At 34.1% G+C, this 22,696-nt stretch overlaps 3 protein-coding genes across 13 annotated transcripts; 1 reads left to right on the top strand and 2 right to left on the bottom strand.

Annotated features, from left to right (window-relative positions):
* The first annotated feature begins 1,094 nt into the window (after nucleotides 1-1,094).
* Nucleotides 1,095-3,898, top strand: LOC137828841 (ABC transporter G family member 6). The gene has a single exon (XM_068635575.1). It carries the CDS (start codon nucleotides 1,454-1,456, stop codon nucleotides 3,725-3,727), a length of 2,274 nt encoding a protein of 757 aa, XP_068491676.1. The 5' UTR covers nucleotides 1,095-1,453; the 3' UTR covers nucleotides 3,728-3,898.
* Nucleotides 3,899-5,013: 1,115 nt separating this feature from the next.
* SAC3A (SAC3/GANP/Nin1/mts3/eIF-3 p25 family) lies at nucleotides 5,014-15,203 on the bottom strand. 11 transcript variants are annotated; one of them, XM_090305167.1, is made up of 17 exons: nucleotides 14,822-15,172; nucleotides 14,646-14,717; nucleotides 13,766-13,961; nucleotides 13,586-13,671; nucleotides 13,122-13,487; nucleotides 12,585-12,857; nucleotides 12,402-12,524; nucleotides 11,728-11,829; nucleotides 11,196-11,293; nucleotides 9,466-9,640; nucleotides 8,164-8,655; nucleotides 7,915-8,055; nucleotides 7,520-7,579; nucleotides 7,021-7,151; nucleotides 6,029-6,162; nucleotides 5,720-5,952; nucleotides 5,014-5,445 (listed from the first exon to the last, which is right to left on the bottom strand). In XM_090305167.1, the coding sequence occupies exons 5-17, from the start codon at nucleotides 13,344-13,346 to the stop codon at nucleotides 5,344-5,346; spliced, it is 2,289 nt and encodes a 762-aa protein (XP_090161293.1). In that variant the 5' UTR covers nucleotides 13,347-13,487; nucleotides 13,586-13,671; nucleotides 13,766-13,961; nucleotides 14,646-14,717; nucleotides 14,822-15,172; the 3' UTR covers nucleotides 5,014-5,343. The 11 variants fall into 11 exon arrangements, with proteins under 11 accessions (XP_090161293.1, XP_090161294.1, XP_090161291.1 ...); XM_090305168.1 differs by having other exon boundaries at nucleotides 9,466-9,637; XM_090305165.1 differs by having other exon boundaries at nucleotides 12,402-12,857; nucleotides 14,822-15,173.
* A 3,368-nt stretch (nucleotides 15,204-18,571) lies between these two features.
* On the bottom strand, nucleotides 18,572-22,122 carry LOC137828184 (nifU-like protein 4, mitochondrial). Its single transcript, XM_068634649.2, has 6 exons — nucleotides 21,874-22,122; nucleotides 21,643-21,804; nucleotides 21,373-21,548; nucleotides 20,609-20,712; nucleotides 20,032-20,143; nucleotides 18,572-19,310 (listed from the first exon to the last, which is right to left on the bottom strand). The coding sequence occupies exons 1-6, from the start codon at nucleotides 22,055-22,057 to the stop codon at nucleotides 19,242-19,244; spliced, it is 807 nt and encodes a 268-aa protein (XP_068490750.1). The 5' UTR covers nucleotides 22,058-22,122; the 3' UTR covers nucleotides 18,572-19,241.
* Between the last annotated feature and the right edge of the window lie 574 nt (nucleotides 22,123-22,696).

Below are 22,696 nucleotides of genomic sequence, written 5' to 3'. Positions count from 1 at the left end.
TAGGAAATTATTATCCAACAAGCCAAACATTAGTCATATTATATACATGTTCTAATAGAAGTTGTTGGTCAGTGAAATCTACAGGATTTGTTTCGACAGTTTTCAGATAGGCTGTCGTTTCATGAATAGTTGCTCTAAAGTTAAGAAGGGAATACTCAAGGATACGAGAGAGTAAATGAAGACTCATTTGATCCTTTTTTTTTTTTCAGGTTATTTGGATTAAGCTATATAAATTGGATTAATAAGAAAAAATTATTAAATTTTGTAAATAATGCGATGAGTATGATAAACTTTTTAAAAGGTTAAAAATATAAGTTTTATAAACTTACCTTTTTACAAATAATTGAAAAATGATATATATGATGTATTTTTGTGTAGGTTTTTGTTAATTAAAATTTTGTAAATTATATCTTATACATTTGAATACTTAACATTGTGAGGTTATCTTAAAAATAATTTTTTATTTATAAATTAAATTTTAATATTAAAAATTGTAAAAAAATGTTTAAAAATAATTTCAATCGCATTAAAACTACATAACTGGAAAATCTAAAAATATTTCAAATTTACATGAGTCACAATGTAAATGCATCACATAATTGATTATCAACTCAAAATATAAGACTAATGGATTATGAAACACGTAAAAAATTGACATAATTAATTATTAACTCAAAATAGAAGGATAATAAGGATTATCGATTATATAATTAATACATAAATTGACATTTGTACTGATAATCAGTTTAGGGTTTCTATCACTTGCACTGACAATGAAGCCCTAATTCTAAAATCCAATTTTTAAAAGAAAGTTTGTGCATCTAGTGTGAGCACTAAACTGAATAGAGAGAAAGCGCAACAAATACAATGATGGATAAAATGTGAAAAAAAAATACCTATACAAAAATTTGGTTAGCAAAGAAGTTTGAGGAGGAATGTGTTTGTAGAGAAGTATAGATATTAATCTTCTAAGTTGTTAGATAGTTATTATTACTGTTGGAGTTTAAATACAATTCCTTAAATTTTGGTGTGTGAATGTTATAGGCAAAAGTTGTTGTATAGAAAATAGTAATTGCATGAAGGAAGAATAACGTGGTTAGGCGAAAGCAGTAGATGGACGCCCCCACCTAACACGGATCAATATGAATAACATAACAGATGAGAAGAGAGAGAGAGAGAGATACGTTTGTGTTTTGGTTTTGGTTTTTGGTTTTTGTTTGAGGATTTGATTGATGAATTAGGAGTTGTAGGTCACCTCTCTTGCACCCCATAACACCTACAAATAAAACCCATACATTAGTCAAAACCCTATTAATAATTTCCAGCAAAATCAAACCTTCCCCAACTATATGCTTATATACTACACCACCTTCAACCTTCCCTCTCCAAATCATCAACAACTTCTCTGCTAACAGTTAAGCACAGTTACGCACTCTCAAGCTCCAAACAACCAATGTCATCTCGCATTGTTGCGGATCATTCATTGTCTCTCACTAATGTCACCACTCCCTATATCGACTTCATGGAAATGGACAACCTCACGCGCCGCCCCGTCTCGGCGGAGAAGCCCACCCTTGGGCAGCTCCTCAACCATGTTGGAGACGCTAGGAAGGAAGCCGCCGGTGATGGAAGCGAGACGCCGGGGCATCATGCTCTCGATATAGTTGACGGCGCCGGAGTTGGAGTTGGACCTTGCTCCCTGCCATTTGTTCTCTCCTTCAGCAACCTCACCTACAGCGTCAAGGCGCGCCGCAAAATGAGCCTGTCGTCGATGTTCCCCCGCCGGAGTAGCGACCTCGGCGCGTCTGAGGTGGCTGAGAATCCTGCTGCCGGCGAGAGGATGTTCGGGCGGACCAAGACGCTGCTGAACGATATATCCGGCGAGGCGCGCGACGGCGAGATCATGGCGGTGCTCGGCGCCAGCGGTTCTGGAAAGTCAACGCTGATCGACGCGCTGGCGAACCGAATCGCCAAGGGAAGTCTAAAAGGCACGGTGACGCTGAACGGGGAGACGCTGGAATCGCGTCTTCTGAAGGTGATTTCCGCGTACGTGATGCAAGACGACTTACTCTTCCCGATGCTCACTGTGGAAGAGACTCTGATGTTCGCAGCGGAGTTCAGACTTCCGCGCACGCTATCCAAGTCGAAGAAAAGCGCGCGCGTTCAGGCTCTCATTGATCAGCTAGGTCTCCGGAACGCCGCGAAGACAGTCATCGGCGACGAAGGCCACCGCGGAGTGTCCGGCGGAGAGCGGCGGAGAGTCTCCATCGGCATCGACATCATCCACGACCCGATCCTGCTGTTCCTCGACGAGCCAACCTCAGGACTTGACTCCACGAGCGCGTTCTTGGTGGTGAAGGTTTTGCAGAGAATCGCACAGAGCGGGAGCATCGTGATCATGTCCATTCACCAACCGAGTTACCGAATCCTAGGGCTTCTGGACCGCATGATCTTCTTATCACGCGGCCAAACCGTCTACAGCGGTTCACCCTCGCAGTTACCGGTTTTCTTCTCCGAGTTCGGTCATCCAATTCCGGAAACCGACAACAGAACCGAGTTCGCCTTAGACCTGATTCGCGAACTCGAAGGCTCCCCCGGCGGAACGAAGAGCTTGGTCGAGTTCAACAAGTCGTGGCAGAGCATGACGAAGCACAACCAAACCACTACGGAGGCGGAACGGAACGGTTTATCGTTGAAGGAAGCAATAAGCGCGAGCATTTCGCGAGGGAAGCTAGTATCCGGCGCGACGAACACGAACCCGAACCCGTCGTCTATGGTGCCAACTTCTGCAAATCCGTTTTGGATCGAGATGGCGACGCTGTGGAAGCGCTCGTTTCTGAACTCAAGAAGAATGCCAGAGGTTTTCGGGATCAGATTGGGTGCAGTGATGGTGACAGGGTTCATTCTCGCCACCATGTTTTGGCAACTCGACGACTCTCCCAAAGGAGTGCAAGAGCGGTTGGGATTCTTCGCCTTCGCCATGTCAACAACTTTCTACACTACCGCAGACGCGCTTCCCGTGTTCCTCCAAGAACGCTACATCTTCATGAGGGAAACCGCTTACAACGCTTATCGCAGGTTGTCGTATTTGGTCTCGCACGCGCTGGTTGCGTTGCCGGCGCTAGCGTTCCTCTCGCTGGCTTTCGCGGCAACAACTTTCTGGGCCGTGGGCCTGGACGGTGGAGTTTCGGGCTTTTTGTTTTATTTCCTGATCATTTTTGCTTCCTTCTGGGCCGGGAATTCCTTCGTGACGTTCCTTTCCGGTGTGGTGCCTCACGTGATGCTGGGTTACACCATCGTGGTGGCCATTCTCGCGTACTTCTTGCTCTTCAGTGGGTTCTTCATCAACAGGGATAGGATTCCCAGTTACTGGATTTGGTTCCACTACTTGTCGCTGGTGAAGTATCCCTACGAAGCGGTTTTGCAGAACGAGTTCGAACACTCGCTGAAGTGCTTCGTGAGGGGGGTTCAGATTTTCGATAACACGCCTCTTGGGTCAGTGCCGCAGGCTCTGAAGCTTCAGCTTTTGGACGCCATGAGCAACACTCTGGGAATCAACATCACCACCTCCACGTGTTTGACCACGGGTTCCGACATTTTGCGGCAGAACGGGGTGACCGATTTCTCCAAGTGGAACTGCTTGTGGATCACAGTGGCATGGGGATTCTTCTTTAGATTCCTCTTTTACTTCTCCCTCTTGCTGGGTAGCAAGAACAAGAGGAGCTGATCGTCGTCACCTTCACCGTCTCCATGAATGTTAATTTTGCATTTTTTTTTTATTGTAATTTCTCTATTCTATTTCTTTCTGTTCTTGCCAAGTGCAGTGCTGGCAATCGCAGTCTGGTAAAAACTTGTAATCTTTGCTTCCATAAATTACTTAATTATTTTCCTGGCAAAATGATAATTTGGTGACTCTTTTAAAAAAGATAAATTTATAATTAAATAATATAAAAAAATATTTAAATAATAATATTAAGAGTTATAATTTATAAAAAATTGGCTTACCACAGACATTCAAAACACTCGTCAATATTTATCTGTTTCAATTAAAGTTTTCTTTAATGTGTTACCTAAAAATAAAAGTTTTTATTTGATATTGAATGCATCTATCGTCTTACCTCTCACTGTATCTCTCCAGGTCCAACAATAATTATGATCAAAAGAGTTAAAAAATAATAGAATATATTTTAAAAAGAATATGAAAAATTATTAATCTACAATAAACTACTTTTTAATTAAATTAACACATACAGATAAAGGTTTATGTAAAAAGAATATAAATGTAATGGATAAAGCATGACAATTGTTTGTTAAATTAATAAAACTGTTTGTTTTGTAAGTTAATTGATAAAATCATATCTATACATATGAAGGATAAAACTAATATAAAATTGATAAAGGTAATTATAATTTTAATTTCGTATTAACATTTTAGAGATTAGTTATTTTCTTATAAACAAATAATTAAATTAAACAGTGTTTTATAATTTTAAAATAACTAATTCTTATTTAAAAATGCAAAGATTATTTACAGTCATAATTAAAACATTGAACAAATAAATTGAACAATAATTTTTACAAAATTTTGTTAATAAGAAAAATATATTAATTGTCTCACTTATTATGTCGGTCAAAACAATACACTTGTAATAATGCAGAAATTTTTTATTTAAATAATATAATATTTAACCATAATATTTCAAAAAATTACCAGTACCTCCAAAAGTTTAGTCATAGAAAAAGAATTTATCAAATGATGTCGTTAATAAACTTTCCGATATTTGTAAATTTGTTAATAAAGAACTCTGTCATTCACCGTTACTTTTAATGATTTTGCTAAATATATAAAACCTTAAAAGATGAGCTGCTACTGTCTAACAATATATACATTTTCATTCCTTTGACAAAATGTTTCTTCACCTATTTTGGTGGATCGAAAGCATGTTTTTATTTATAAAATATGAAATTTTGAGATTGGTCTAAAGTACAGAAGAAGACATTGTGGTACAAAAATGAAAAGGAAAATGGGGGGCTTTTATAACTATTTTGAGAAGTAAATTACATTGCATGGCATCTATAGTCCTGACCTTTCTCCAGGAAAGAATAGTAAGCATCAAATCAATTAATCAATCAATATTTATAAGGCTGTATGTATGTACGTATTCATTGGAACGTTAGGGGCTTCATATTTTTTTCTTCCCACACATAGTATATTCATTCCACTTACTAATTCCAGGTTTGACACAAGTTATAGGACCATCCATCACACAGCCCTTGTTCTAGCGTAGTAGCTACCCACGTCACATCACATCTCATTCTGTGCCTCATAAACATTAAACTTGGCTATAAAGGTGCTCGTGCTAAAAAGTCATTAACAGCAAGATTGGCATCTCCATGGGCAACAGCATCCTCTGGCTCCGGCATACAAAGAGTAGATGCTGAAACCTGCAAATTAAAAGTGTGTCATCAATTCACCCACCCATAAATCAGGTTAAGAAAGTTGATTAGTGACACTACGAATTTCTAGATTTATACAGTTTAAACAGTTCATGGAGTAAGTCCAAACCAAGTATAAAAATGTGGCAGAAGGCAATGCAATTATTCAAGGCAACACTATCAAAATGCTCAAGCTGAGTGATGATTCAACAAATAAAAAATATGCCTGGGAACATAACATCTTGACTAGAGTAGCAGTGTGAAGGATGGAGATCGAACATACTTTAGTATCAAGTTGCGTATCTCCGTTATTATCAGTAATTATGCTACCACCGTGTGCTTTCAACCATTCTGAACACTCTTCCAAAGCATCTGTGTCTCTTTCATCACTTGCTCCATTTATGACACCACTTGAAAACCCAAGAACCTGAGAAATGTATGAGACAGGTAGAGTTGGGCGATATGACCGGCACATGCAGTTCACAGCCTTGTAACGCATCTTTTCAACATAAAGATCTGTGGAAATAAATAGAAAATTCACTTCAGTCTATCCCCTTAACACGGTGAAAACAAGTTAATTGCGAACACTCACCCATAAGGCAGGTGTTTAAGTTAGGAGCTGCTTTGTACAGTCTAAAGAATGCAATATAATTTCCTGAAGTTACGGCGGCACGAACGGCAAGGGCATGCTTTACAGCTTCATCCTTCTTTGCTTCGCGAGACAAACTGGTATTGACAACATTAGAAGTTCAAATTTGAGACCTTGTATGAATAATGACAGCATAATAGGGACTAGGCTATAATTATACTTATTACAATAATTCGTGGAATATTTCTGTATAGCCATGGAAAGAAATGACATATATTGATCTAATCCTCTATTGTTCATCAGCATCTGAGAATCAGTGATTTACACCCATGATCCCAAATAGGGATGGATCAAAATTGACTGTGCGGCACAACTACAACAGAAACTTCTAACTAATATATTTTTAATTATAGATGTGTAAATTATGAATTACCCTTATAATTTAATTCAGAATATAAATACTGACCCAGTACATTCATTCCTAGACTCACTTCTTTTTTCTCTCAATTAAACATTTTTAATATTATCTATTTTGGATGTATGTTTTACATACAATCTTTGCAATCAACCAAAACATTCTCACTCCTCAACCATTTGAAACTACCTTTTTACACACATATTTCAATTTCTTAATTTGCTATCACTTTTCATTTATTTCTTTTGGTCTTCCTCTCCAAATTAAATTATTTTTTCAAAACAAATTATCAATAATAAAAAACCATCTTATTTCATTTATATTTTTGAATTTACATACAGTAAGTTATTACGAACTTTAATTATATTACAACTTTATATTAAAATTCATTTATTGCTTAAACTTTACTTGCATAAATTACCCTAAAATTCTAAATAACATTTCAGGGAATAGAACTCCCAAAAGACGAAAACTAGTAAATGTTAACAGTGCAGATTATAATAATAATAATGAATCAATGATAATGATAATAATAGAACAAAATTCTGATAGGTGAAATATAATTATCAAAAGGGCAAACCTTGCCATTGATGATACGAGATCTCTGTTATTATTTGAATGCATAATAACACAAAGTAAGTTGTAAGCCGCAAATTCCATATCGGAGCCCTCAATGCCTTCAGCGTAAAGAGTTTTTAACTGAGATTGGCACTGCATTCACACAAATAGCATCAATATCTAAAGTTCATTTACAAGTTCAATAACATCATCAACTTCTATAATAAATCATTCACATTTCAAAACGAGCAAGAATGGTAAAAAAATTCCTTTGATTTAAATTATAATTAACTATTTTATAGCATTGATTGCCTTTATGTCTTGTTCGGGAGAGAGACTAGAGAAATGGGATAGATAGAAATTAAAAGCTAATTCCACTCCAACCAAAAAAAACCATCAGTGAAAAATGTTAATCCTTGATTTCAGAACACATGCATAAATAACCAGAAAAAGCAGTAAAAAGGTAATCAAACCCTAAAACTAAATAAAGCCTTTTTCCTCTGATAATATACAGAACTAACCTGATTATATTCGGGCAGGTCCCCAAATTCCAGTGTCAATCGGGCATGTGTTTCGTACACCTGAATCATTGTTTCAAGGTTATTATCAAGGGCAGAAAAGTTGGAAAATATATCATAGTTTATACAGAATATGCAAATTACCAACACATGCCTTTTTCTATAGGTACGATCAAAAGATGTTACTATGTTATATCAGAAACGAATTCTGATGTGCAGAACATATTGAAATAAATAAAATAGAAGTGGGGAGACAAGATGTTTTCACTATAATATCTTTAAAGAGGTTCCTGAACAAGAAGCATCGCCAGAGAGATGCAGGGAAGTGGAACACCCTTAAATTGAAAAATAAAATCAAGAATAAGCAATACTAGTATGCCATCCATCAGAAAAAATACCTTGACTGTTAATTGATTGCGTATTCGTTGAACAGTTAGGTCTTGGCGAATGGATTTTAACTGGTCACATTTATAAAGGTAATTCTTCTGGGAATTCTGAACCATCACTAGAGCTTTCTCAAGAACCTCTTCAGGTCGTACCTGTAAGTTCATAGCATTTTAATAAGGTTCATAGTCAGGGAGTGAAGGAAATAGGAAGGACGAGAAAAGTAGCAGCACACAATTTAAATTCTTGAGAGGAGACATTACAGTGGCAGGATCAGGGGCAGAAGTTAGGCGCAGGTAACGCTTTTCAATTTCCTGGCAAGTACCCTTAACAGTTAGAGCATCCCAATCAATATCCTCAACAGCTTTGCTAGCACCATCCTCAAAGCTTTTGCTCAGAACCAAGGCACTGGCCCTTCTATTGTACAAGTTTCCAGGTCCAGCATGTTTTTTCCTAGAGTGGTTATTTTCTGTTCGATGGCCTTGTAAGTCAAATCTCTTGGAACGATTCTCACGTCTCTTCCTTTCCTCTGGTGTATCACTAAATGCCATTGCAGCAGAATAATATGCAGTCAAACTTTGTTCCTTGTCACTATCACTAGATGCATCACCATTTTCAGAAACAATAGAAGCATCTGTAAGACGCTGCTTCTTAAATGGCCTTTGGAGAGCCTTATTAGACATTCTCTGCAGTAATGGAGAAAATTTAGTATTCCTCAACCCGTCCTCCTTGCTTTCCTTGTTTTCCATTAACCCCTGCATGCCATTTTATGAGGTAAATGAAACATTCATTCTTTAAAATTTATAGGCACACATACTTCTCATTCTCAATGTGATTCTACTTTAAGAGCACTTCTGTTAGGAGGAAAAAGAACAATACTTTACAGATTAAAAAGTTCTTCCAAAAAGAATAAGGCTACACAGACACAAAAAAAACAAATCCATGTGTTTGTAAACAACGGTACCAAATTCCAGATCCAACAAGGAATAGCAGTTATGCTATATTTCAATAATGACACAACTTATACAACAATATAAATAAGTAAAACAGTTAGTTTGGTTAAATATAATACAATACATTGAACTTGAGAAGCTTTATACATCACAAAATAATTATGACAATACATAAGTCCAACAAATGACACGTTAATAAAATTTTCATATGATTCTAGTTCACTCACAGAAGCCCACACAAAAATTGCAGGATATTGAAATGTAGAATAAAAATAAGCACACTGGATATATGGAATGTGAACCACAAACTTATCTGAAAAGCAAAAAATCATTTAGACTAGGATCGTGCCATGGTGATCACAAAGCAACTAATATCCAGATCATAATAGTATAGATCCCTGATCATACCTATGCATAGCCTCAAACATAAGCCATAAGATAAAAATGGCATGAAATGAAGCAAAACCAATAATAAAAGATAAGGAAAACAGGAAAAAAGGGGTAAAGTAGTTAAACTTCAGTTCCACTCCATTTCTGACAAGAAAGCAACAAGAACGACACCAGCAAGAACCTTGAAATTTCCATAAATTACTTGAAGAAGCATACAAATACCTTTCTGTCCTTTGCATTAGGTACCCAACTACTATACTTTACAGTATCATTAGTGATTAACATTGGATTGTCAACTGGCTTCTCCTCTGGCATTGGCTCCCACCTACTTTTGGATCGTCTAGGACTTTTTTTATACTTTGGCAATAAAGAATCCTGGGCTGATGACAGTGAACTACTGCACAAAATATTGACAAATAATAATATTACATCTCTTATTAAAATAATATTCAATCATTAACATTATAATTTAATGCATCAAAGGATATAGGATACATATGAAACACAGATGCAATGCACGGTTTATAAGTACAAAAAGAATGAAAATGAGAATAAAAGTAATAAAAAAAAATACGGCACGCATCACTTCTCATTAAATTATCCTAATTATTTAAAGAGGAAGCAGATAAACGATATCAGGACTCCCAAGACATTAGATGCTTCTAGTTTTCATTCAATAGTTTTATTACTTAATGAATGGCTTTAGAGATTAACAAAACCTTCAACAGATGTAAAACAAAGTAAAAACCTAGCATAAGCTCTAAGGATACGCATTTAGGTATGTGCTTTGGTATCAGATAGAGACTACATATATACATTCTCATCTTCATGAATAAGTGTTTTATTGCACTTCTTAGAAAGTTTCAACCTCACAAAATCAGCTTCTTAGATAAAATTTGCACTTATACCGAGGACTAGAAATCTTCAACGTAGAAATAGATATTTATGGTGATACAAAAGTGGCTTAATATTGAGCACCCCAATAGGCCCAACAAACCTCAATTCAGATATACTCAGATACCATCTTACAAAATGTAGCTTTTAGCCTATTTTAACCCTATACAATCGCCTTGTAAGATAAGGTTTGCACCCACTTATATACTATAATTTGATAGTATCTCTAATCGATATGAGATCTCCAAAAACACTAAAGAATCTAAATATCACTCTTGAATTTGGGCTGGGTATAAACTTAAATCTGAAAGTTAGATCATGAGGTGAGAATTATCTAACCACTAACAAACTCTAATTTGATCATGTATATAATTGATTTGGAATCTCAACACACACACCCTAATGCCCAGGATTGGCCAACTGCATAGTGGAGATTGTAGAACTGGTTTTATTTTACAATACACTGGAAAAGGCAGGTACAAGGCAGATTGTACTAGGAAAGCACAAGGCTAGATTTTTAGACTCGAGGGTAGCCAAATATCAGATCTATAACAAGCCTACCATCTTGAATTTAGTACAACCTTAACTCAATCCCAAAAGCTACTTCATAAGGTGATGGTTGGCCAAACCTTTATAAGCTCTACTCTGACCATATTCAAACATAATCAAGGGACATGATTAATAGTTTCTAAAATGACAGATTTACTGCAACAGAAATACAGATGAGCTTCTAGCAACATTTAAGACATATAGGTTCTTATTGTGTATAAAGAGACGGCTCCTCTCATACTAACTATCACATAAAACAAATCTTTTAGTAGTTTTTTTATAACTATTTTAATATAGTCAACTTTTCATTATTTGGCCCTCCCAAACACAAGAAATAAGCTACTTCCATTCCTGGTTGTACATATACCAGGTGCAAAATTGAAAGAATAAATAGAAATTGATCAAACCATGAAAATTAGCAAAAACCAGAAACACCTCAAAATTAACACTCAAGTACAATAATGATATTTCAACCAACAAAAACAAGAGATAAACAAGAGACATCATACTCTTTATTGACCACATCTGCATCTGGCATTGGGAAAAGTGGTTCCATATCCCAATTTCGTGTGTTGAGAGTACCATCAGCTGTTGCCTTAGTGATCATCTGCAAAGGCGGTTAAGGAATTTGATAAGATTATTGAAGCAAACTGACAAACAAAACCTATGGGTGCATCACAGCGGCACACAATTCTCAACTCTCTTTTTTTTCCTGAATGCCTCAAGTGTCAATATAAAACATAAAGGCAAGTTATACAAAATTACATAGTCATATACTTTCTGCTCTGAATAACTAAGGTCAAGACCAGAGACCTTGTTTTGTTTGATCCTAACGTTATATACACACATGAATCATCTAAAGGTTTCAAGAGCATCATAAGTGTGCTTCAAATGTATCATGTTCCATAATGCAAAACTAGAAGGGAGGGGCAAACAAATCTAGCAAATGCAAAAAGAGCAGAATGATTTGAACTGGTGACTACATGAAAGTAATATTATCATCATATATTTTCTTCTTCCAGTATAAAACTAAAAACTCACCTCCTTCATGACAGCCTGACATGCAGCCATTTGCTTATCATCTTTGCAACGAGCCAAAGCTTTTTCCACATAGCCACGTAAAGACTTGGGAAACATACCAGGCTGTGAGCAAGAATAGTTTGGAAATTATTAAAACAACCTGTATTTAATAAATTTCTTGACCATCAACACAGTTAATTTAAAATTTGGTGCCTGGCTACAATTTAAGCTATTCCAATAGTCATGAAACAAGGTTATTTATGACTTTGGAATAGACTGTTGCTACTTTCCAAAACATTAGTTGTTAACTGTGCTGAATGGAATCATATAATACTTAGCCAACCTCACCCAATGGTATAAGGTGTTGCTGTTGTTAGAAGAAAATAATATCATTAGCTTTGCATTGTTCACCAATTTATTAGTTCTTTGTAGTGTGTTCCCCCTTATCCACCTAACCCTTTCATAAATATATTATTCACTTTAACTTAACTTTTTTTTTTGTGGAAAAATCTTCCCAAACTTACAAGTCCAAACACTCAGTTTCCATCAACTTATAGTACAATGATGTTTTCTAAATCTTTAGTTTTCTTTAAATGAAAATAATGAAATGAAATAAATAAATTGTCAGGATGATAATATTTTAGCATGCATTATGTAATTTAAAAATTCATTGAATATTATTGTTCAAGTATCACCTTAAGTATGGAATTAGCAGCATCATTAGATGATACTTTCTCAGTTGGCTTTGGTAACGAAACAGCAATATACACAGGTTTTGGCGCTGAACCAGTTGAAGAGCTATCCTTTTCGGCTTTGGGCTGTCCAAATGTCAAATTTGAAGCAATTCGTGGATTTGTAGGAATTTGAAGTTTGCTTACCCGTTTTGCCTCTGGAGATTGAGCACTTTGTACAGGTGACAGGTTCACCTGTTGAGAGGGGAGAGGCATCGGAAGAGGAGGAGGCGGAGGAAGGTACAAATTGGTTCCTTGAGAAGATACAGTCTTCTGTTGATCCTGAAATGTATCATAAGAAGATTTTAAATCTAAAGGACTTTGGTAGTTTGGTTGAATAGGATTAGTTTGTTGTATCTGAGAACTTTGGGGCCCATGTTTCCAGTAACTATCGTGATCACCACTATTTACTGCAGCAGGCTGACCATCAAAAGAAATGAACATGAAATTAATAAGTTAACGAAACTACACTTCAAAAAAAACTAATCATCCAAATACAACAATCTCATAAAACTGAAGCCAAACAAATATTAGATATCCATTATACAAAAAAAATTATATAGAATTGGAATTCAACAAATTGACACGTATGAATAAGAATTTATCTACTCTGTCAGGTCAAATATTAATATTCTAAGTAGTAATAATTTTTCCACACTTTTGGACTGAAACTAATCTTCAAACCTGAAAAGAAGGTATGGCAGAAGAGCTGGAGTCTTGCCTCCAAAATGGTGGATACGATTGCGGAGGCTGGCTATTTGGAGTTGCATAACCACTAGTAACTGCAGGAATAGGGCAACCCAAAGCAGATGAACTTTGGACAGATAAGTTCTCTGTTCCTGGTGCACAGCTGACTTCTGTCTGGTTGTAGTAGTCTGCCCACTGTTTGTACTGTTGCTGATACTGCATTGAAGTAGTGGCAGCACCAGAACTATAAGAAACACTGGAATCTGGGGTGTAACTAGTATATGGATTAGAAGAGTAACTGCCATTGTTCCACGCAGTCGCTTGATTTCCATATCCACCGCTGTTTTGGTAACCTCCGGGAGTCTGATAATCAGCAGGATTGTAATAAGTGCTTGAATAACTTGCGGATCCAGCATAAGACCCAGTATTCTGAAAGGAGGAAATAGGCTGATAAGGAGCACCTGTGTTTTGATATGCTCCTACAGGCTGTGAATATGTATGATTAGGTTGCTGCTGATAGTTGTTATGGTAGCCCGAGTATCCCATGCTGCCATAACCATATGGATTAGAAGAACTTGGGTATGATGCGTATGCATTGTAATCTTGGGTTACATTAGCTGTTCCCAAATTTGATGAATTACCAGCAATGGATGATACATTGTATCCATCTTGAATGCTTTTTGCAGGCGGCTGTGGATGTTGATCATACTGGTAGGTTGGATTAGAATAAATTCCATTTCCTGTAGAGCCATGAACAGTCCATGATGCAGCTTCAGACCCAGTCGTACTGGGAGCATAGGAAGTTGGATGATGTTGGCCAGCATCAACGTGCCGGTTCTACAAAAAGATTGCGTGTCATGCTTTACGTGATCAAAGTACACTCAATTGAATCATTGAGGTCAAAACATCCAAACAGAAAGACTCTGGTGTAGAAACTAAATAGGTATCCATTCACACCAATAGTCTATGACAGCGCAGAAACACGATTAACCGTTTAGCAAACATTTTTTTCCCAAAAAGACAAGTCAATAATAGAACAGGCTCAAGAAACTTCTCAACAAAATGCTTACAATTTACGAACCGTTGAAAATTTCAAAACAACTACAGCAGGCTATCAGTATTATTCAGTAACATACGGATCAAAATCTCAAAGGATGCTTAAACGACATCAGTACATAACATTTTCAAACTCATTAAATAAACAACACTGTTTGATTCACAAACTCGACCATGAACGTAAGCATCTAAACTACTTAGTTTTAAGGAACCACGCTTCATAGACTACCTCAAACATACGCTTACGATCTACAAACCGTTGAAAATATCAAAACAACAATTGCAGCAGGCTATCAGTATTATTCAGTAACATACGGATCAAAATCTCAAAGGAAGCTTAAACAACAACACTACATCACATTTTCAAACTCATTAAACAAACAACACTGTTTGATTCACAAACTTCACATGAATTTTAAGCATCCAAACTACTTAGTTTTGAAGGAGCCACGCTTCGTAGATTACCTCGAACATGTGCGGCTCGGGAGGAGCTAGCGTCTCAGTATTACTTCCTTCGTTGGCCATCGCGCGGAAACCCTGAATGAGCGAAGAAAAACACAGACGCGCATAATTAACAATTAAGTTGAAGCAAATCCGAGAAAAACCCTAACAAATTGAAAAGAAATCGGAGCAGTGGAAACCTGGGGAAATCTGGGGAGAGGATTGGGGAAAAGCTGAAAACGGTGAAAGGAGGAAGCAGAATGGAATCCGAGGAAGCAGAGAAGGAAATTGGGGAGAAGAAGAAAAATTAATGAAAAGCAGAAAAGAAAAAAACAAGTAGCAAGATAGATAGAAAGATAGATAGATATGAACGAAATATTAAGACGGAGAATAAAAAGAGATTGAAAAAGTAAGAAGGGGGAAGGACTTTGCAGGCGAAAACGCCGGAAGAGAGAGATGGGGTTGGGTTGGGTTGTGTTGTGTTTTTGAGAGAAAAAAGTTGGAAGAAATAGAATTCAGGAAGGGACTGTGCAGAGGGTGGGGTCCTCCCATGCTGCTACCACAACATCATGCATTCATACTAATCCTTTCATTTTTCCCAATTACTATTATCTTAACCATTAATTAACCATTTTTTTTATCTATAAGGGTTATTTTTATTTTCCTTAATTACGTTTTTATCCTCAATTTTGGGTAATTAGTTTTGGTTAAATTTAAAATTTAAGAATTATATTATTTAGTCTATGAAATTAATATATATATTTTTCTATATTATATAAGATGAATTTTTTTTTTAATTTAAACTATTTTTATAATATAAAAATCAATGGAACATGTAAAATTGATTTAATTTAAGTTTTTATTTCATCAATTCATCGAAAATAGTTATAATAGTTATAGTAAATATAATAATTTTTTAAAAAAAATCAGAATTATTTTACATACAAAATAAATATTTTTCTATTATATCACTATAAGAAAATCATGAAATAGAAACCAATTTGTATAAACCAATATAATTAGTTACAATAGTAACTAAATTAAAGACCATTTTAGAAACTAAAATGAAATTTGATTTCTAAATTGGTTTCTATTATTGTTAAATAGTTTCTAAATTGGTATCTAATTAGCAACCAAACTTTTTGATATCAAATTTAGAAATTAAATAACTGATAGTTAAAACCTTAGTTGCTAATTAGATACTAATTTATAAACTATTTAATAATAATAGAAAATAATAGAAACTAATTTAAAAACCAATTTTTTTTTAGTTTTTAAAATGGTCTCTATTTTAGTTTTTATTATAATTAATTATTTTGGTCTTTAAAAATTAATTTTTATTTCATGATTTTCTTGAAGTGTATATTTGAGTAATTTAAAGTGTGAATCAAAAATCAATTTCAAAATATAATACAAAGATTAAAAACATATTTAACTCAAAATAAAATTGTAAACAAGTTCACAATATATAATTCATTTGCAATATTTAACTCAAAATAACTCATTCGCAATATTTCATTGCAAATATTGTCATTTTAATCTTTTGAAACAACAATATATATATATATATATATTTCTTAATCCCCAATTTCGGAAACCACTTTTTTTTTGCCTTCCTCGCACCATTTGTTAAAAAATCTGAGGACATAATTTTATTTGTGCAATTTTAAAATATGATGATTTTAAACTTCTCAATTTCATATTAATGAGTAATGTTTAAAAATACATTATGGAAATCCACCGAGTTTATACCACAGGAAAAAAATCACATAAATTCCATAGAAGTATATGAAATTGAATCTACCTAATCAAATAACTGAATTTGGTGTACTTTTTGAAACTTTGTAATAAGTCTAAATCTAAAAATTTACTTTTTTTTTACTTTAATCGTATAATATACATTAATATCTAGATTCAAAATTTTGAAAAAATAATGATGACAGATGAAATAATGTTATTGAACTTATTTGTCACAAAATTACTAACTTTAGTCAACTCCCTTTATCATGATTTGTATTGAAAGATAAATCAATTTATAATTAAATAAAAAATTATATTAAAAAATAAGTTTTGTGAAAAATATTATTAAAAATTGATTTAATGTTTAAACAAAATTAGGTTTTTAATGTTTTGTTTAGTCGTAGTTTTAATAAAAGAACCTAATTAAATTAGCATGTTAGGACCTTAGACTTATCTTTTTTTCTTTCCAGTATTTATTTATTCTTTTCTTTTCTTTTGGTCAATTTATATTTCTATCTTTCATTAATTTTTTCCACTCTTGGTGGAGAGGTCATAGGTGGAATGTTAAAGTTTACTATTAAATGACAAAGTGATTTTTAATTTTTTTTTGGAAGTGTTAGTTTTTCGCTGCGTGATCTGTTTGACTAATTCTATAGTTAGAGACTCTCCAATTTAATACTTGAGTGATAAATTAGAAAACATTAAAAAAAAAATTGATCTCCTTGTCTTTTTTTTGAACAACAATACCAAACTTAAGTAAAAATATATTAAAATTATAATTATGTATCAAAAATAATAATATACACTAAATAAAATTATTAAATAAAAAATAATTTTAGATATCAAAATAATTAATTATTTTATTGACTAAATTAAAAATCATTTCATAAATTAAAGTAATTTCTATCATTAATAAAATTTTATAAATTAATTTCTAAATTACTATTAGCTACCAAATCTTAACTACTAAAGAATTTCATAAATTTTATAATTCCAAAAATACCTTTATTTATTTTTAAATTTTTTGAAGTGTTTTCATATTTCAGTATCTTCTTAATAACATAATCCAGAAGCTAAAAAGTTTCTGGATTTTATAATGCAAAATGTATTTTTTTTAAAAATAATTATGAATTATTAATCCAAAATGTTATAAGAAGGACAAAAATGTAATTGAATAATTATTATTGGTATTCGCAAGAACCTACGTGGGTGCAGCAAGAAGCATCGTTGGTGGATAATCCCCACAAAATCAGTTTGGAGACCCAACCCATTAACATACATGCCATAGCACTCTAGTGTCACTACAACATAATGTACTTTAATATTGACTACTATAACAATATTAAATACAGATATACCTATATTATACTAATATTAGTATATAAAAATATTAAATTTTGTGAACACATTTTTTTTCATAATTCTATTTTTAGTTTCTTTATATTGGACAAATATTTTTTTATGACATAAGAAAAATGTAAATGCCGTGATTTCAACAGTAATAGCATGTAAATTTTTTTAAATAAATATATAATATAAATAATTTTATAGGGGTTAGATAATAGACATTATTCTTTTCATGTGTTAAAGTATAATCAAAATGTGTTTTATAATCTTTCAAGCTTTAATAATGATTTTTTTCTCAATAAATGTTTAAAATTTGAATAAACCTACGTTGTGTAGTTAAAAATTGAGGACCTAACAGTATTGTTGTTCACTATTTAGTTTTTTTTTTATATATTCGAAGACAATCACGTAAGAAAAGATCTATGCTATATATTTGTGTTTTAGCAAATTAACATTTTTTAGGGACTATTTTTCCATGAAAAGGTGTTGGATCAAGTTTATTTATCTACACTTATTTTTCCATAAAATTCACTTTGCACTTGATAACATACAATGTGTGGATTATGTTGTTACTCATGTAACAAAAATTACAGCAAGTACATTACGTAACATTTATCCATCATGTCTACCTCCAAAAAAACAAAAATACTCATTTAGCAACCCACTTTAATATTATACATAAATATTTTGAGTTCTCATGTGAGTGTTTTTTTATTTCATGAATGTCAAAATATAGCACATTATACTATCATTATTCAACAATTACCGAACAATGTAAATGGTATATCCCAATATTGGAATCAGCACCACTATCTGCTATTTCAAAGCACAAGACATTTGGCTTTTGAGCCTAACAGCTCGTATTGCTATCCACAAACCAAACCAAACTCATATTTGCATGATTGACACAATACAAAAGATAAGTTAGTTGAGTTAAATAACAAGAAATACCAAATCAGGCCATTGTGTAAGATGTAATGTAAAATAAGGGATAAAAAGTAGCACTTATGAAAAGTAGTGAAGTTTTAACTAGCATCAAGTGAGTTGTATGAGGACCAATGCAAGAATTCCAGCAACAGGCGATAAAACAACAACGTCCCATGCCTTTTACTCCTTCTCCTTGATATGCACACACACATATTCGAACACTATAAGGATGAAACAGAGGTGTGTCTGGAGACATGCAACGGGCAAACAATGCCTTGTACTATTCCAACAACCTCAACATAAAGGAATGACGAAGAATCATAGCTAAAAGGGCCAAAAAGAACATTGATACAGCACACCGTGTCTCTGTAATGACCTTGTGCATTGTGTTATTAATTACCTTCATCCTATGTCAGCAGCAAGATCCAACTAGCTTGGAACGATGATTTCATTCCTACTACACAATGTATCAGAACTTATTAAATATATATTTTTAATACACTCACTTTTTGTTTCCATACCGTACTGCCGTTGTACTTTGAAGTCTCAAATGCATGCATGACGAGACTAAATGCAGGTAGCCGAGCAAAAACAACAAAACTTCAACTACTTCATTTGTCCACTTAATGTTGCTTCATCATCCTGAGCATCCAGTTCTTGTTCCACACCCTTGACCTGTAAGCGCGGGAAGCAGCATTAAATAATGCTTTAAGAAAATATAGTATAAATGAATAATTCATATAAAATTGCAATCATTTTATTAACTCTCCTTGAAACGATAAATACTATAGTCAATGCATTACAAAATTCAATCTACGAAAATAAAACAAATAATATATATGTAACAAATTTGCACTGTCATTTGATCAACCGCTATGCATGATAAATTTATTGACTTGTATAATAACAGTCTTAAAAGTCAAATCAATGGTGATTCTTTTATTGATTGTTAGTGTAATTATTTTTACAGTGACTGTGGATATAGATTGAACTCAAAAAGGTACTTCACTCATAAATTATTGGTGAAATTTTGGATTAGCTAATCTTTGTAACAGGTAAGTGTAATCCATAGTCTACAGCTTAATACAGTAGTGGCAAAAGACAAAAGACAACTGACAATTCTAGTAGGGTGACTCAACGGACAAGGCTCCTAGTTGGTGGGATCAAATGAAATAAGGTTGATGTTGGCTTAAGTATACAATACAATTAGCAAATTTTACAAATTAATTTAATTAGCCCCTTAACTTTACCACTGTAAAATGGAAGTTGACTTGAGAATGTGCGTGGAGCATGCAAACCAATTCAATGCTAAAGGAAGATAAAGTTCAGCATCAGGTATAATAAAAATAATAAATACGTTATGCTCATCACAAAAAGATATTGCCAAATTTGTTACCTCAGGAACATAATGCATCAGCATATTTTCAATGCCTGATTTCAGAGTCACTGATGAACTTGGGCAACCACTGCATGCCCCTTGCATTTTAAGTTTTACTATTCCAGTATCTCTGGAGAAATCCACAACATAAAATACCAGTCAGTAAAAATATCAGTCAGATAATTGACCCAAATATTAACACTTAGTACAGTATAGTCAATAACGGCTATGTGGAGAATTCATGACAGTAGGTTAGTTTAGTTAAAACAATAGACATGGAATAATTATAAAAAAAGAGGGAAAAAAATAGAATGACCATTTTAGGTTAGGAGTAGGGATTGGGAGGGAAAGCCATCACAATGACTCAAGAATTTCCTGGGACTTGAGAAATATGTTTCTGTACTACCAATTTCCTTAGGATTCCTAAGAATTATGCAATAAAGTTAATCCTTTACCATCTGTTCTCCTATTTTCTACTCAAAAGTTGTATCAAAAGTCAGTCTATAATATATTCACGCTCTTCCTCCTCAACATTTTCATTAAAGCGTTCCAACACCAAAAATAAAATAAAATAAAGAAGTTAAAAGGAACTTACGGGTCAAAACCTATATATACAATGTCCCCACCATCATCTTGCACTGCTGGCCGAATTCGTGTCTCTAGCAGTTCCTTGATCATCGCAACTGTTTCGGAATCATCCTGTATTGAAACATGTATAAATACCATTTAGTTCTGCCCTTCTCAAACTTCCGACATACTACTACATGATTAAGACAACGGCAAATCTAATACTCCAGGAAACTCAAACCATTGTACACTAAAATAACATGATTAGCTAAGATATTTGTTAAAGATCTCATCTTTACTAGCAATGTGACTAAAGTAGTGTATATAAGTTAAAGAGAACTCTCACACGAAAGTATTAACTTTTGATGCATTCCAAACCAGAATCTTAAAATCTAAAGATGATAAAGGAGATTTCTCCAATGATTGTTGTTGGACATACCAGTCCAGAATCAGATCATCCACATATGTCCATCCCTACAAATCGGACTCGAGATGTCCAATCCTTAATGAGAGGTGAATACTTGCTTTCAAGAACTAGCTTCCAGAGTTGAGTTAGGTCAAGAATCAAAATTCCAACACTTAACAGTGTGAACCGCACATAAAGAAAAGCCCAGATTATGATGAATTGAATAAGATTTTGGAGCAGTTTTTATAGGGATTTCGTTATTGTTCTCCCACGAGAATTAAACACCAGAGAAACTCTAATCCTGAGCGGTGACTGGTACAACAAATACCAATAAACTGCAACCAAATCAAGTCATAGTGACTCACGAATTATGGATAAATGCTTACTTGGTGAATGGCGGTGTCCATGGCGGCGGCAGCTTGAGAATCCAAAAAGAGAGGCTGGCCGGAAGAGTAGAAATCCATAATAGCGGCAAAGACTTCGGGTTTCAGGAATTCCCAGGCAGCGTCTTCCGATTTCGTAACGGTAACGAAATCGGATCCAAAGAAAACGCGAGTAACGCCTGCAAGGCAAAGAGGGAGGAAACAGATAGAATCTCAAACTAAACAGGAAAAAGAAAAAAAGAAAAAGTGAAAGAAGAAACGGAAGAGAGAGACCGTCGATTGCGAAGAGCGATTTAGCGAGAGGGGAATTCATGGCGGAACGAGGGTTGGGAAAGTCGGCGCTCCCAACCTGCATGATAGGTTTGTCGGGATAGAACATGAGAGAGGAGGGATTGGGCGTGGCCTGCGTTTGGATGAACATGCTCCTACGTTGCCCTGTGGGATGAGAAATCAAGAGCCATGGTATTGGAGAATCGAGGAAAATGGAAGAGGAAAAGCACGAACCGAGGGAGAATCGAAAGGGAGAAGAGGAGAAAGCATTGCGGCGAAACGCGGTGGTTGCGGTGGTTGCGCAGAGGCGGCGTGGGATAGAGAGGGCGGTGTTAGTATTGTTAGAGTTCGTGGGTGGTTGGAATGGAAAACGCAGTCGTATTGCCAATCGCCAAACACTTCTTCCACTGCCTCTCATCCTTCCTCTTTTCGTTCCCAATTCCAATGGATACACACTGCTTTCTAAGCCTCATTGAGGAGACTGGTAATAATTTAAATACACTTTTTTATTTAATAAAATATATTTTGATATGTCTTTTCAAGATAATTTTTTTTAATTTTTTAATACGGTCTTTTTAAGATAAAATTATAACAAAAAATCATAACAAAATTTTAAAGGAGATAATATTTCATATATATTTTAATTTGAGATTATAATAAAACTTTAAAGAGACATATTTTAGCAGACTTGGTCACAACATTAATATTAAATAAAAAATATGTTAAAGAAGAAATCTTGTTTTTCTAAATTTTTCAACCGTACTATAAATAGTTTCTTAATTTTCAACATATCAGAACATTAATATTAGATAAAAAAATAATTTAAAAACGAAATCTCGTTATTCTTAATTTTCAGCCGTCGATCAAATAGTCCACATAATTCACAAATAATGAGCCGGGTTATATTATTTTATTATTTTAGCTTTTTATTAGAATAAATAATCACTTTATTATTTTTATTGTTATATCATTTATTTACCAATCTACTAAAATCATCGTATTTGAAGTATTAATATTCAATAGTGTAATATTTTTTCCGTTAAAAGATACTAAAGGG

This window comes from Phaseolus vulgaris, chromosome 7 (genome assembly GCF_051622355.1).
Source record: "Phaseolus vulgaris cultivar YP4 chromosome 7, ASM5162235v1, whole genome shotgun sequence".
In the NCBI taxonomy this organism is placed as follows: domain Eukaryota; kingdom Viridiplantae; phylum Streptophyta; class Magnoliopsida; order Fabales; family Fabaceae; genus Phaseolus; species Phaseolus vulgaris.
The sequence above is the reverse complement of the archived record's forward strand: the minus strand, read 5'-3'. Positions and strand labels throughout refer to the sequence as shown.